We start from the raw sequence: 14,091 nt of genomic DNA, 5'->3' as shown, positions 1-14,091 counted from the left end.
AATGCACATGAGTTTAAGCAAATTCTGGGAGATAGTGAAGGACAGGAAAGCCTGGTGTGCTGCAGTCCGTGGGGTCTGTCTTGTTCCTGGCTGTCTCAAGGTTGAAGGTGAAGTCGCTCAGTCGTGTCCGACTCTTTGCGACCCCATGGACTGTAACCTACTAGGCTTCTCCGTCCATGGGATTCTCTAGGCAAGAATACTGGAGTGGATTGCCATTTCCTTCTCCAAGGGATCTTCCCGACCCGGGGATCGAACCAGGGTCTCCTACACTGGAGGCAGACGCTTTAACCTCTGAGCCACCAGGGAAGCCCTCTGATGACCAATAAATTTTGGCTAAACAGAGTCATGAGTGGATGACCAAACTGTACCTTCTGTCCCTCCTGGCTGTATGCAGGCCGCTCCTCCCAGCATTGCCCCACCCCCACCCCCTTGCCTGGAGGCACCTCTGGCCAGGCCTTGCTCCAAGGTACACCACAGACAGAACAGAGACAGCTCTGAGACATCCAAGAGACAGTCTGAGAGGCTTCCTTGGAGACTTCCCCTGTACCCCACGGAGCCCCACCCCTGGGTCTTCCCCCACCTCGGGTCACGTTCCCCCCACTACCAATCTTTCCTGGTGGATTGGGTCTAACTGGAGGGAGTGACTGCTCCTGGGAGGCACTTAAACATCTCGGCCAAATCCGGCTTTCCCCCTAGAGGGGCGGAGGCGAGGACCCAATAAATTAACCTCTGACCGGGGTCTTTGTGTGCTCACACGCCAGGGTGGAATTAGCTCCCCTGTCCTCAGAGTCCAGGTTCCCTTTGGTCTCCAGGGCATCACGTAGCTCTGGTAGAGTGGTCACCAGGGTTCAGGGGTCCCTAACAGGGGAGGGGCTTGGGCAGAAGGAAATTTAACTCGATTTTTCACTGAAAAAAACCCTCAATTTCTGTCTGAGGGGAAGGGAGGGTTTTCATCTTCTAGCTGCTTTTAAAAGTAAACTCGCCCTTTCAGGTAATCCATACCACCAATAACCTGTTCTAGAAACTTCTAGAAACCCCAGGATCTAGGGTGGGGGCAGTTTTCACATTGGTAGCAGGTCATATAGCCACCTGCAGCTCTCTCCAGAGGCTATATGTCTGGGGACAGATATCTTGATGACTTTGTCTCATGGAAAATTGATGATTCTTCCAGCTTGAACCCAGGTTTGACCAGAGCTCACGCTGGGGCTCCCCAGGCGGCGCTAGTGGTAAAGAACTGGCCTGCAATGCAGGAGCTGTAAGAGATGAGGGTTCAGTCCGTAGGCTGGGAAGACCCCCTGGAGGAGGGCATGGCAACCCACTTACCATCTCCATCTTACCTGGAGAATCCCGTGGACAGAGGAGTTTGGAGGGCTACAGTCCATAGGGTTGCAAAGAGTCAAATACAACTGGAGCAACTTAGCATGCACACGCCCCAGGCTGGGAGTCCAGGACAGTGTGTATCGTTCAGTGTGGGGGGAACCCTTTCCTTAAATTTAACAGTTCATGCCGCTGGCATCTATAAGAGACTCAACAATCACTTAGTTTGCTAAACTTTATTTGATAACATGTACATTTACATTTACTAATCATGGTATCAATTTGTTAACACAATGAAGCCCTCCCTAACGGACCTGATTTTGAAACCAGGAGCTGGACAGCCACAAGCTTGAAAGGCCAGTTCACTCCCACGTTTTGTTTTGCTTCGACCCAAGGATAACCGTGATACACACAGACGAAGAGCTGCAAATGGAAACCGTTTCCTTTTTTCCTGCATCCTCAGGCTCATCCAGAATTTTGAAATGAATTGTCATGAGAAAGCCACTCAATCACTAACAACACCTAACAACTGTTCACATCCTTTATCACAAAAACGTTACGTCACGAGATAGACCACAAAACGGAATGCGAATTACTGTGTGCCGTGTCGATACGTTTTGCCATCAAACAACACAGCATCACAGTAGGACAGTAACATGTGGATTACCAAGGGAAACTTCTGTCAGTGTGTTTGTTTGATGACAGGGCATTTGCAGGACCAACTTCTCCCACTTGGAACTTTTCCTATCAGCTGCATTTACAAGAAAATTAGATTATATGCAAATAGATGGTGAAATCAACAATTGGTTGGTTGATCTCCCAACCAGGCCTCCAGAAACTCCAGCCTCAAGGCCTCCTACTCTGTCAAACAACATGACCCCAAACATTGCCATCCTTATGGAGGGAGACGGGTCAGACGAAGGGAGAGATGACTGGAGAATGCCACGGAGACACACTTATCTACAAGGGATGGCTGAGTGGGTTTGCTCCGACCTCCTGTCTCCACAGGTGTCCCCAGGTGTCGGCGGCCTTCAGGAGCCCCTAGGATGGGGGTCAGGGCTCTCAGCCTCTGAGGCCTCAGTTGGTGGCTCACCTGCTTCCTACACTGCACTGGGGTCCTCACCCACCATCTGCCCCTCTGCCCCCTTGGGTTCCTGTGCCCCCGCCTTCCCCTGCTGCTCCTCCCCCTCCATCCACTTGTTGACACACCCCAAACGACTTCTGATGTCATTCTCACCACTGGAGGCATGAGGAGGGCCTTGTGGCTTGGCCTCTGGACCCTGTGAGGCTGAGGTTGGTGACTCATGGGGCTGAGGGTCCCCGGGGGCCTTCTGGTCCGGTGCATCCCGGCCGGGGCCTGGCCCTTTCTTTGAAACCTCTGGCTTCTTCCTGGGGTCTTCTGAATCGACAAGGACATAAGAGACAGGGCCCAGGCTCACCTTCTTTTTCTTCCTCATGTGGGCAGGGCTCTTTGCCGAGGCCCAGCCCATGGCGTTCTTCTTTGGGGGGCCCTCCAGAACACCATCTTGGTCTGACTCAGAGGCAACTCCCCAGCTTGCAGCTACACCGGGTGGGTTGCTGGGAAACTTCCAGGCACATTTTACTCGGGGCTTCTTCAAAGCCGACCCCTCCTGCTTCACACATGGCTCTTTGTTGCTCCTGACAGGTTCTAACATCTCCCTATTTTTACCACCATCAGCTGCAGGATGCTTCAGGGAGGCCAAGCGGTGGGAATGGCTGCCTTGGGATTTCTTCCAGAGCACTGGTTCCTGCTTGGGAGTTTTTTTTCTGCTTCTTCCTCCTGGAGTGAATCAGAGCTCCAGCCTTTTGAACCAAAGGTTTAGGACCGTCACCCCTATTTGCCACGTCATTCCAGCCATCCGGGTTCTCCATCTTCAAGGCAGAGCCCCTGCCCCTCTCTGCAGCCCTCCCTGGCTTCTTCTTGACCTTCCCCCCTGCTGCTGAAGCCAAGGATGCTACCACTTGGGGCTTGGCAAGCTCTTGCGCCCTAGCTTCCTCCTGGCTGCGTATTTCGGCATCCACATAGTAGATGATTTGCACCACAGCCCCCAGAAGCACCCCCAAAGCTTCTGCCCAGTTCTCGGGGACCGATTCTGGGTCTGGGGTGGTGAGGCCCTGCTGAGTTCAAGCAGGCGCACCACATCCTCCAAGGTGCGCTCCTCCGCGTACAGGAATTCATTCAGGTTTTTTAAGAACTCAGCATCCTAGGTGGGGTCCCTACCGACCACTCTCCAGATGCCCCCCCTGCCTGGGAACTCCCGGGGTATGGCCCTCAGATTCACACCCTCCCCAACCTCAACGAGGACAGCTTTGGCATTTTCTTCCCTCAAAAAATTCTTGTTGAGTACGGAGTACGGGCCCAGCGGGGAAAGGACCCCATTCAAGGTCTCCTCGATTTCCGCTTGGCCACAGTCCTCTGGGATGCCCGTGACCAACAGGGACCTGTGGATGTCCGCTTCCATCCCCCGGCACCAGTCCTCCAAAAGGTTCGCCGCCATGGTAGTGGACACCGCGGGGCTCAATTCCCAGGTGTGCTGAAGCGTCTATGAGGCGGACCGCTCCTGCGGCGGTCCCTAAGCAGCAATCCTGAAAGGTGACAGGAGAGGGCGGTCAGAGAGCCGATAAACACGGCCAGGTTCAGAGATCTCAGCTGCCCCCTCCAAGGTGGGCCTGCAAGAGGCCTCGCGCTTTCCCAGGGCCTTCCTCCCCAGCCGGGCCCCGGGTGCTCACACGTGTCCTGAAATCTGCGGAAAACCGCGCTCAGCCCCTCCCACCGGGCCCTCCCGGCAGGGATACGGCAGCCCCACCTCTGAAAGCCCAGACGAGCCGAGGAGGAGCCTCTGGGCTGGCTAGGTGCCAGCTTGGGCCGCTCCAGCACAGATGCTCTGGAAGAATGGCCCGGGACGCCAGTGTCCGCCCCCACTAGGACTCCAGGCGCCTCGACTAGGTCCCAGCAACCGCGCGGAGCCGAGGCAGGCATCTCAATGCGCGCTTGCGCACTTGCTCCCGCCATCTGCCCGCGGTCTCCATGGCAACCGGTGGTTGCTTTCGAGCCCGTGGGCCAAGCAACTGGGCCTGGGGAGCGGCTGGGAACACGACTGTTGACCTATTGACCGAGCCAGGGATTTAAATGTTCTCCGATTGCCCCTCCTGACCCAGTCTTTCGACCCTTAAAATGTGGGCCTCCAGGATGGGGGTTGGAGGCGCTGACTTAAGTGGCTGTGCCAGCTACCCCTCTTATTCTCCTCCTTCCTGTTGGGTTCAGCCAACAGGACCCCTAGGAGACATCAGAAAGCGTAAGGCGAGAGGAGAGAGCGCCTTCAAGCCCCCTGAGTTTCCCTAACAAAAGCCACAGTTCTTGTTGAGAGCCGTCTCAGCTACATTTTTTGTTCCTGCAATATCCAGAAGTTTCTAGAAATGTCTTGACTTCCCCCCTTCCCCTCCAAGCCTGGGAATAGTGCTTCACATTTCCTTGCTGGTTTCTTCAACCTCCTGCCTTCAGGCAACTCCTTTTGTTTTGTTTTGAACACCTTTATTAACAATTAATGAAACGCTCCTCAGTGACTCAGTTTGGGTTTTTCTGTCAGGCCCTCAGTGATACAGCTAGCAGTGAGGCTTCCTAACTGTTCGATATTAGACTAATAATTTGAGCTATCTGAGTTCCTTGCTCTTCTTCACAGGTTCAATGATTTGCTGAGAGTTTTCCTGGGACTCAGAAAAATTACAGTGTTCATAGTTACGGTATTGTTGCTTAGTCGCCAAGTCGTGTCTGACACTGTTGAGACCCCCCACAAACTGCAGCCTGCCAGGCTCCTCTGTCCATGGCATTTTCCAGACAAGAACACTGAAGTGGGTTGCCATGCCCTCCTCCAGGGGATCGTCCAGACTCAGGGACTGAACCTGAGTGTACTACTTGGCAGGCAGATTCTTTATTCGCTGCTGCTGCTAAGTCACTTCAGTCGTGTCCGACTCTGCGACCCCATAGACGGCAGCCCACCAGGCTCCCCCATCCCTGGGATTCTCCAGGCAAGAACACTGAAGTGGGTTGCCATTTCCTTCTCCAATGCACGAAAGTGAAAAGTCAAAGTGAAGTCTCTCAGTCGTGTCCGACCCTCAGCGACCCCATGGACTGCAGCCTACCAGACTTCTCCATCCATGGGATTTTCCAGGCAAGAGTACTGCGGTGGGGTGCCATTGCCTTCTCCATTCTTTATTCGCAATTATAGTTTATTACAGGAAAAGTATACTGCTTAAGGGCAGCAAAGGGAAAGAAAAGGGCAGTCTGGGAGAGAGTTGTATGGATGGGCTTACTTTTCCCAGCAACATGTGACAACACGTAGGGAGTATTAACCAGGGAAGCTCACCTGGCCTTAGTGTCCAGAATTATTTTTTCCTGAGTTCATGTGCATCGAGCACACTTGTGATTGACCTTAGCTATTCAGCCTTCAGTATCTTCAGAAATCGAAGAGATGCTGCAAGGCCCAAGGCCACGACCATCACTCACATTTCAGTACAGGATCCTGTAAGGCTTAGCAGTTACCCAGGAGTCACAGAAGGGCTAGTTGGTTCTTTGAAATGAACAGGGTTTGGGGACTTCCCTAGTGGTCCAGTCGTTAGGACGCCAGGCTGCCCCTGCAGGGGGCATGGGTTCAATCCCTGGTAGGGGAACTAAGATCCCACATGCCATGCACTGTGGGCAAAAACAAAAAATAAAATGAAAGCTACAGAGTTTGGACAACCCAGATCTGTTAAGTCTTCACTGCACGGATGCCTATAAGTGTTTCAATCAGGGTTCAGTCAGAAAAGAAGATTCTGAGTTACGAATTCCAAAATATTTGAGAGACAATTTTAAATTTGCTATATATATATGTATGAACATACAAATATTTATTTGTAATTACATATATAATATACAATTACATGTAATCATAAATATATATTTGTATGTATGTATATACGCATGTCTATATGTGTGTGTGTATGTGTGTTAAGAGAAGTCAGCCGCTTGCCCCTTCTCCCATCAGTGAACCACCCACAATTACCAGTGGATCTAAAAATAGTTCTGAAGCACCGTTGGTAGGAGTCCTGGCTGTGGTTTCCATGACAACACTTCCAACTGCAGTTTCCATGACGATGGGTCCCTGCAGCCCCGACCCTTTCACCCATCTCTGCACTTTAGAGTTACCTTGGCATCCTCTTCTCCTTTTCACCTTAAGGTTTTTATTTTGTTTTCCTGTGTATTTTGGATGAGAACCCACATAATTTCCATAAATACTAAGGTCCCAGGGGCTCTGGGCTTCCACCCAGATTTCCCCTCCCGAGTAAGTTGTAGTAACCCACCCTGGGGGTTCTGTGACTCATCTGACTGGTTCTAGCCAGTTTGTGCTGTGAGAGCGAGCTCCTTCTTGCTCCAGAGTTTCTTCAGTTTGTACTTTCTAAATGTCCCAGGACAAGGCTTTCCCCCTCACCGCTAACCTCCAGACTGCCAGCCTCAGCATCTGATGTGAGTCTCTACACATATTTCTCCAACCCATGTAATCATTAAAAATACACAGACCCTAGGGAAGCCCCTAGTGGTCCGGTGGCTAGGACTCTATGCTTTCACTGCAGAGGGCTGGGTGGGCACTAAGATCCCACACGCCTCACAGCATGGCCAAAGCAAACAAACAAACAAAACCTACAGACTGTTTTCAAATACCAATGATTTATTTATATTTTTTAAAGTATTGTTAAAATACTCCAGAAAAAAAAAAACCAGGAGGATAGAGGGATAGATGGAACAAACTGGCTGAGAATTGACCTTGAAAAACTTTGTTATTGATGGAGGTCATTACACTATTCTTTCTGCTGTTGTTTTCATTTTAAAGTTTCCAAAATGAAAAAAAAAAGTTAATGAAAGAAAGAAAATGCCTTCTGTCTTTGGTATTTTCTTTTTTTGTTGTTGTTTTTTCACTAAAATGGTTTACAGAAAGAATAAAAGTCGTTCCCACAGGATTTTATTGTTTTGATCCTGACTCATAAAATAGAAAATAAAATATCATAAAACATCTTGTACTGTTTATCAGAGAGACAGTAGTCTTGAAGCAGGATCTTATTTCCCTGTCCAGGAATTGAACCTAGCCAGCCAGTCCACCAGGAGCTAGAGGGTAGAAGCAAAGTTCCCCAATTCTTACCCTGTTTGAAAGCAAAAATGTTTCAAGGAGGCAAAAATTGCAAACAGGTACAAAGTTTATTATTACAGACACGGGGACACGGCACAACGTATAGGAGAGCACACAGAGAAGCAGTTTATTCATTTAAGTCAGAAGCAGGGCAGGAATACACACCCAGAGATGTGTGCGGGCTTCCTGAATGAGGAGGAGCGCAGTAAAGAGGTGATTTAATCCCTCTTACAGGACAATCCTTCCTGGTCTTTGTTTCCATTTGGCCAATTATCTTGTTTCTCTCTTCACACCTGTGTGGTCTCAGGACCCTCCCCAAGACGCGTGCGCAACTTTTCTCGAAGATGGGTCCCACCACAGATCCAGAGGGTTGGACATGGCACGTCCACACTTGATTTAGGCTGGAGCCCCCCTCCTTTTTTGACCCCCAAGGAGACTTCCTGCGTAGATGGGGAAAGTCTTCCTTGACCTCAGGAGTGGTCATCCTGTCTCTTTGCTTCAGCAGAGCTCAGCTTCTGTCACTAGCTTTGTCCTTGGAGTGTCTGGGTGACAAAGCTTCGATTTTACTCCACTTGACAAGCCCGGTGTCCAGACCGGAGGCCCATCTGTTTCCTACTTCAGCACTACAACTTTCTTGCTTTCTTTTTTAAAGACTTATTTGTTTATTTTTATTTGTGGCTGCAATGGGTATTCAGTGCTGCAGCTGGGCTTTCTCTAGTAGCGTCAAGCGAGGGCTGCTCTCGAGTTGAGGTACGTGGGCTTCTCATTGCGGCGGCTTCTCTTGTTTCCTAGCACAGGTTCTAGGTGCGAGGGCTCAGTAGTCGTGGCGCACGGCTTAGTTGTCCTGGACAAGTGGGATCTTTCCAGACTAGACATCAACTGGTGTCCCTTGCACTGCAAGGCGGATTCTTAACCATTGGACCACCAGGGAAGCTCCAGTACGACAGCTTTTAAAAGTAAAATTCATATTGTTATCTGGTTAGAAAGAGACATCCCACCTCTCCTTGTTTTGTTGAAATCGTTAACCAAATAAATATATGCTGTGTTCTTTATTTAAATAATTATTCTCAAATTCTAGAGAACTGTCATTATTAAGTACTTAGATATATGAAAAAAGTATACATAATAATGGAATGAATGCCTGGTGATTTATCCACCACCCCATCCCTAGCTTAAGAACTGGAGCATTTCTGTGTTCATTTTGGTCTCTTTCAGCCATATGCTGTGCTGAGCTAAGTCGATTCAGTCATGTCCAACTCTTTTTTGACCCTGTGGACTATAGCCCCCCAGGCTCCTCTGTCCATGTGATTTCCCAGGCAAGAATACTGGAGTGGGTTACCATTTCCTCCTCCAGGGGATCTTCCCGACCCAGGGATCAAACCCAAGTCTCCTGCATTGGCAAGAAGATTCTTTACCACTGAATCACCTGAGAAGCCCTCTCCTCCTTACATACCTTCACAAAAATCACTATCGCACCACACTGACTTATTAGCATATAAGTTAGCATCACTGTGTAACAAACAGTTCCCAAAGTGGTTTAAAGGTAGTACATACACCATCTAAAGTTGTAATCCCCTTTACAGTGGAAGCCCCCTAAGGGTAGACACCTTGCCTGTCTTCTTCACCATCAGATTCCCAGAATCGAAACTGTGTTTGCCGCAGAGGGACATTTAATCTTTCTCTGTTGAATGAATAAATGACTATGTCCATTGACTGTCTTGGGTTGGAAATCAAGTCAGCCACTTGGACAACCGCTGGAACTCTGAAGCCAGAGAATGAGACACTTTCTCTAAAAATAAATAAACAAGAAGGAAGAGAGAGGGTTGCCTCTGTCTGCAGTGCTGGGAAGGAAGCCAGAACAAAGAAGTGCTTATTCTTCAGTGTAGACAGGTAAATAGTAAACTCCACATGAGAGGCCCGCCCTCCCCTGAAAGAGGGAGACTTTTTCCCCCCGATCATACTCAATGAGGCCAGTCACTCCAGATAGCCTGAAAGAGGGAGACTTTTTCCCCCCGATCATACTCAATGAGGCCAGTCACTCCAGATAGCCATAAATTCTGTGGGTGGCCACTCCCGGGAAACTTCCCGATCTGCGTTTCTCTGCCTCCTCTCTCTAAATTCAGGTCCCCGTAGCCAAATCAAGGTTGGAATGAATATTCACAGCTCACATCCTCTCCTCACCCCCTTCCCCATCACCCCACATATGTGTGTTTTCAAAAATCTCCACTGCTTGTAGCAGATCTTACCACAAAAATTTACTTTTTATCCTGGCAAGCTTTCCCACAGATTTCTTGAATTCCCTCTCACTATTGGTCCAGCTAAAAGAATTGCCAGATGATCAGTGTCAATGAGAGCCGTCTTCTAGGACAAGCCCTGTTGGTCTGGCTGCAGTGCATGCTGGGACCCAGAGGCAGGAAGGGCCAGAGGTAGGGGAGCTGTAATCGGGAAGAACAAATCTAACTCCATATTGGATCTGTTTCTTTTACTTTAACCTTCTTGTCTTATTGCTTCTAAAGGAATGTCGCCTATGGTTTAAAGTATGCATAATGGCCAATCTCCAGGAATGAACATTAAGCTAAAATACCTTGGTTTAGGGAATTCCCTGGTGGTTCAGTGGTTAAAACTCTGTGTTTCCAATGCAAGGGGTGAGGGTTTGATCCCTGGTCGAGGAACTAAGATCCCACATGCCATGATGTGTGGCCAAAAATAAATAAATAAAATAAAATACCTTTGTTTAGCTCACAGGAAACTTCCTGATCAGGCTCACCTGTGAATGGCTGCAGGAAGAAATGAACACTTCTCCTCTGGAGTCTGGCTGGAACCAGGAAATAGTTAAAATAACTAACCACCACCTTTTGGGGAGACTTTCCTGGCTCAGTGGAAAAGAATCCGCCTGCAATGCAGGAGACCTGGGTTCAATCCCTGGGTCAGGATGATTCCTGGGAGGAAGAAATGGCAACCTACTCCAGTATTCTTGTTTGGGAAATCCCATGGAGCAGGAATCCTGGCTGGCTACAGTCCACTGGCTCTCAGAAGAGTGGTCATGACTGACTAAACATCGCCCCCTGTTTTACTTCCTTACCGCTCCCTCTTTGTTCTATAGAATAAACTAGCATCCCCCCAGGGAAGATGGTTCTTTGGGACACTAGTCTACCATCTTCTCAGCCTGCTGGCTTTCCAAATAAGGTTGCCATTCCTTGCCCCAGTGATTCTTCTCAGTTTATTAGCCTGTCATGTGGTAAGAAGTACAAGCTTAGACTTGTAACAGGGTGAGCTGAGGGATGGATCTGAGCCCCTGAATATGCCTACAGGCTCTTGTAATCATTATCATCGTTACTACTATCATTATCATATTAATATATAAAATTACTGTTATTATTAAAGTACAGTTCTAGTACTGTTTATACAGCAGCGAACAAGGCAGACAAAATCCAGGAGCCTGGCAGATAAGTGGGATAAAGTCTTTCCAGATGAGGAAAACAGCCAGGGCAAAGGCCCAAGGGCCGGAGAGCATGAGATGTTTGAGGAACACTAAGGAGGCTAGTGGCCTTCCCCGGTGGCTTGGACAGTAAAGAATCTGCCAGCAATGCGGGAGACCTGGGTTCAAACCCTGGGTGGGGACGATCCCCTGGAGGAGGGCATGGCAACCCACTCCAGTGTTCTCGCCTGGGAAATCCCCATGGTCAGAGGAGCCTGGAGGGCTACAGTCCATGGGGCCGCAGAGAGTCAGACACGGCTGAGTGAGGAAGCACAACACAAGGAGGCGAGTGTGGCTGGGGCAGAGGGAGGGAGGGGGAGGAGCTGTGAGTTGTGATGAGAGTTGTGATCAGAGGTGGGAGCTGTGATCAGAGAGTCCTCTTGGGAGAACTTGGCTTTTTCTCAGAGGAACGTGGGAGACACCATGGGGTTCTAAGCAGAGGTATGATCTGATCTGAATTTAACCCTCACGACAGGCATGTGGACTAGAGATTATCAACCCATGAGGACACTGAGGCTCAGAAACCACACATCCAGTTTGTAGGGGAGCCAGGATTTGAACTTACATCTGTCTGACTTGCTGTGCCTCTGACTGGGGACTTGGACCTCAAGCAGAGAGGGTAAGGGGGGCAGTCTGGTGACCCCGGCTCCGGAAATGAGCAGAGCAGACTGGGGAAAACGAAGATCCACAGAGTTCCCTGAGCAGCGCTGTGTCTGGCAGAGATGGCCAGCTGCTCTCATTAGAGACCCTCCTCTGTCCCATTGCGTGCCAACCAGAGAACAAGCCTCATGGCCAGTCCTAAGAAATGTGATTATCCAAGACCTCCCTGGAGAGGATCTGGACTTTACCTTTCTTGTTCAGCTTGGATTCCTCCCATCATTGTAAGGTTTTCTGGACTCTCAGAGCCCCCTGGGCTTCTCTATGCAAGACCTGGGTCACACGTGACCTGGATCACACCTCCTTGTCCTTCGGGACTCAGCTTCTTCCAGGAAGCCCTCCTTGATGGCCCAAACTGAGTCCAGTACCCCTTTAAGGCTCCTTTGGCCCAACTCTGCCCACTCTGGAGATGGGTCTGTCTCTCCCACTGGATTGTGAGTCCTGGGAAGGGCAAGCTGGGGCTGTCACTGGTCACCACTGTCTCCCCAGCACAGGTCAGACACAGAGGAAGGGCTAGGGGAATACTCTTATTGAAAAAATTTGCCATAAATTCCCCAAAGACACTAATGCAAGAGGGAGGAGGTTTAAGGTGATGGTTAAGACAACTTAGGTCAAGCTCAGGCTCAAACCCAGACTCCATGACATCAGAGTTGGGAAATGTTGAACACGGTTGCTTCATCTCTCTAAGCCTCAGATTTTCTGCCTGCAAAATGGGGTGCTGGGAGATTCCGGGGGATGATGATACGAATAATGGGGTCTGGCACACAGAACTCACTCAGCACACGTCAGCTTCCTTTACTATCATCATCCAAGATGGGGAAATGAATGATCTTCCTGACAGACGCTTGTTTTGTCTTTACCTAATTTGGGTAGGGTGGGGAGCAAGCAATAAGTGGTGGGGTTTTTTTTTTTTTGTTGTTCCTTTGCCTTTTTGCCAAGTGGCATATGGGATCTTAGTTCCCCTGAAAGTGAAAGTGAAGTTGCTCAGTCATGTCCGACTCTTTGCGACCGCATGGACTGTAGCCTACCAAGCTCCCCTGTCCATGGGATTCTCCAGGCAAGAATACTAGAGTGGGTTGCCGTTTCCTTCTCCAGGGGATCTTCCCCCACTCAGGGATCGAACCCAGGTCTCCCGCATTGCAGGCAAATGCTTTAACCTCTGAGCCCCCAGGGAAGCCAGGGATCAAACCTGTATCCCCTGCAGTGAAAGCACAGAGTCTTAACCTCTGGCTCGCCAGGGAATTCCTAAGCAATAAACTTCTTAATTTGATTATAGAATACTTAAAAAGAGTGATCCATAGCTATTATGAAAGAAAACACTGAAAAGAGTATTCAGTACTCTTTTCCCACAAATTCATGTTGCGTGGAGAATCTCTTTACCATCTTTTTAGAGGTAAAATCTCGACTCTCCTACAATCATAAAGTGGACACACGCCAAACATCAAGAAAGCTAAAATGAATTTCCTTCATACGTAGAAAACTGGCTTCTCCCCACATCAGGAGAGGCAAATTATTTGTCCACCAAGACAAAATTAATTCACGTGTCTGTGGACAGCGATCATTTGCGTTGTTTTGTTATCTGCAATTTACAGAGAAGTGAAGAATTCAAAGATTCAGAGACTTCATAGAATCAGAAAACCTGAAAAGGGGTGGCAGATCACGTCAAATTTTCCAGCAAAGCCACCTGTCAGCTTTTTAATACATGTCAAGGTCTTTCACAAGTTTTCCCATCAGAAACAACAGAATACAAAATATCCGAATTCATCTCACCTATTATGTTTTAGGAAGCTTTATTCTCTAAGGGGTGTGTCTGTGTTCTGGGTCACAATAAAATATATTTCTTACCATGGACCATGGTCGATGTTGTGTGAAAGCCACTGTGTGTGTGTGTGTGTGTGTGTGTGTGTGTGTGTGTATTGTGTCTGACTTTTTGCAACTCCCTGGACTATAGCCCACCAGGCTCCTCTGTCCGTGCAATTTTCCAGGCAAGAATACTGGAGTCCTATCCAACACAACCTAATTAACTACTCCCCTATGGATGAACTTGGCGGTTGTTCTGCTGATTTTTTTGTGTGTGTGCTATTTCAGATGAAGAGCTGAGCAGTGCCGGCGAGGAGGTTTGGTTTGTACATTGCTTGGAATCAGATGGGACTTCTTGACTTGTTTGAAACAATTATGCTCTTTCAGAGACACGTTCTCTGGCTTGTACATTTTCATTGCATGGAACAAGAATCTAAAATAAACCCCGATGGTTCAATAACACAGACCTGGCAACTCTATCCCCTCCCAGGGCCGATCTGAGCTCTCTGTCTCTCTCTCTCCCCTTCTCTGGAAATAACCAACAAAACCTTGGGATTATGTGTTGCGGGGAGAGATGTGTTTTCATCTGAGCTGGGGCTCAGGTTACAGCTGCCAGCTGCAGTCCCTGAACTTTCTCCGGCAGCCCTCTCCACTCTT

The 14,091-nt window shown here is 49.0% G+C and overlaps 1 protein-coding gene across 1 annotated transcript; it reads right to left on the bottom strand.

The window, feature by feature from the left end:
• Positions 1–1,548: 1,548 nt before the first annotated feature.
• Positions 1,549–4,324, bottom strand: PNMA8A (PNMA family member 8A). Its single transcript, XM_015100609.4, is given in 4 exon segments — positions 1,549–3,104; positions 3,106–3,422; positions 3,425–3,924; positions 4,146–4,324. Coding segments are annotated over 3 exon segments (1,416 nt in total). The 5' UTR covers positions 3,837–3,924; positions 4,146–4,324; the 3' UTR covers positions 1,549–2,417.
• Between the last annotated feature and the right edge of the window lie 9,767 nt (positions 4,325–14,091).

Source organism: Ovis aries, chromosome 14 (genome assembly GCF_016772045.2).
Source record: "Ovis aries strain OAR_USU_Benz2616 breed Rambouillet chromosome 14, ARS-UI_Ramb_v3.0, whole genome shotgun sequence".
NCBI lineage: Eukaryota > Metazoa > Chordata > Mammalia > Artiodactyla > Bovidae > Ovis > Ovis aries.
This window is presented reverse-complemented; position numbering and strand designations above follow the sequence as displayed.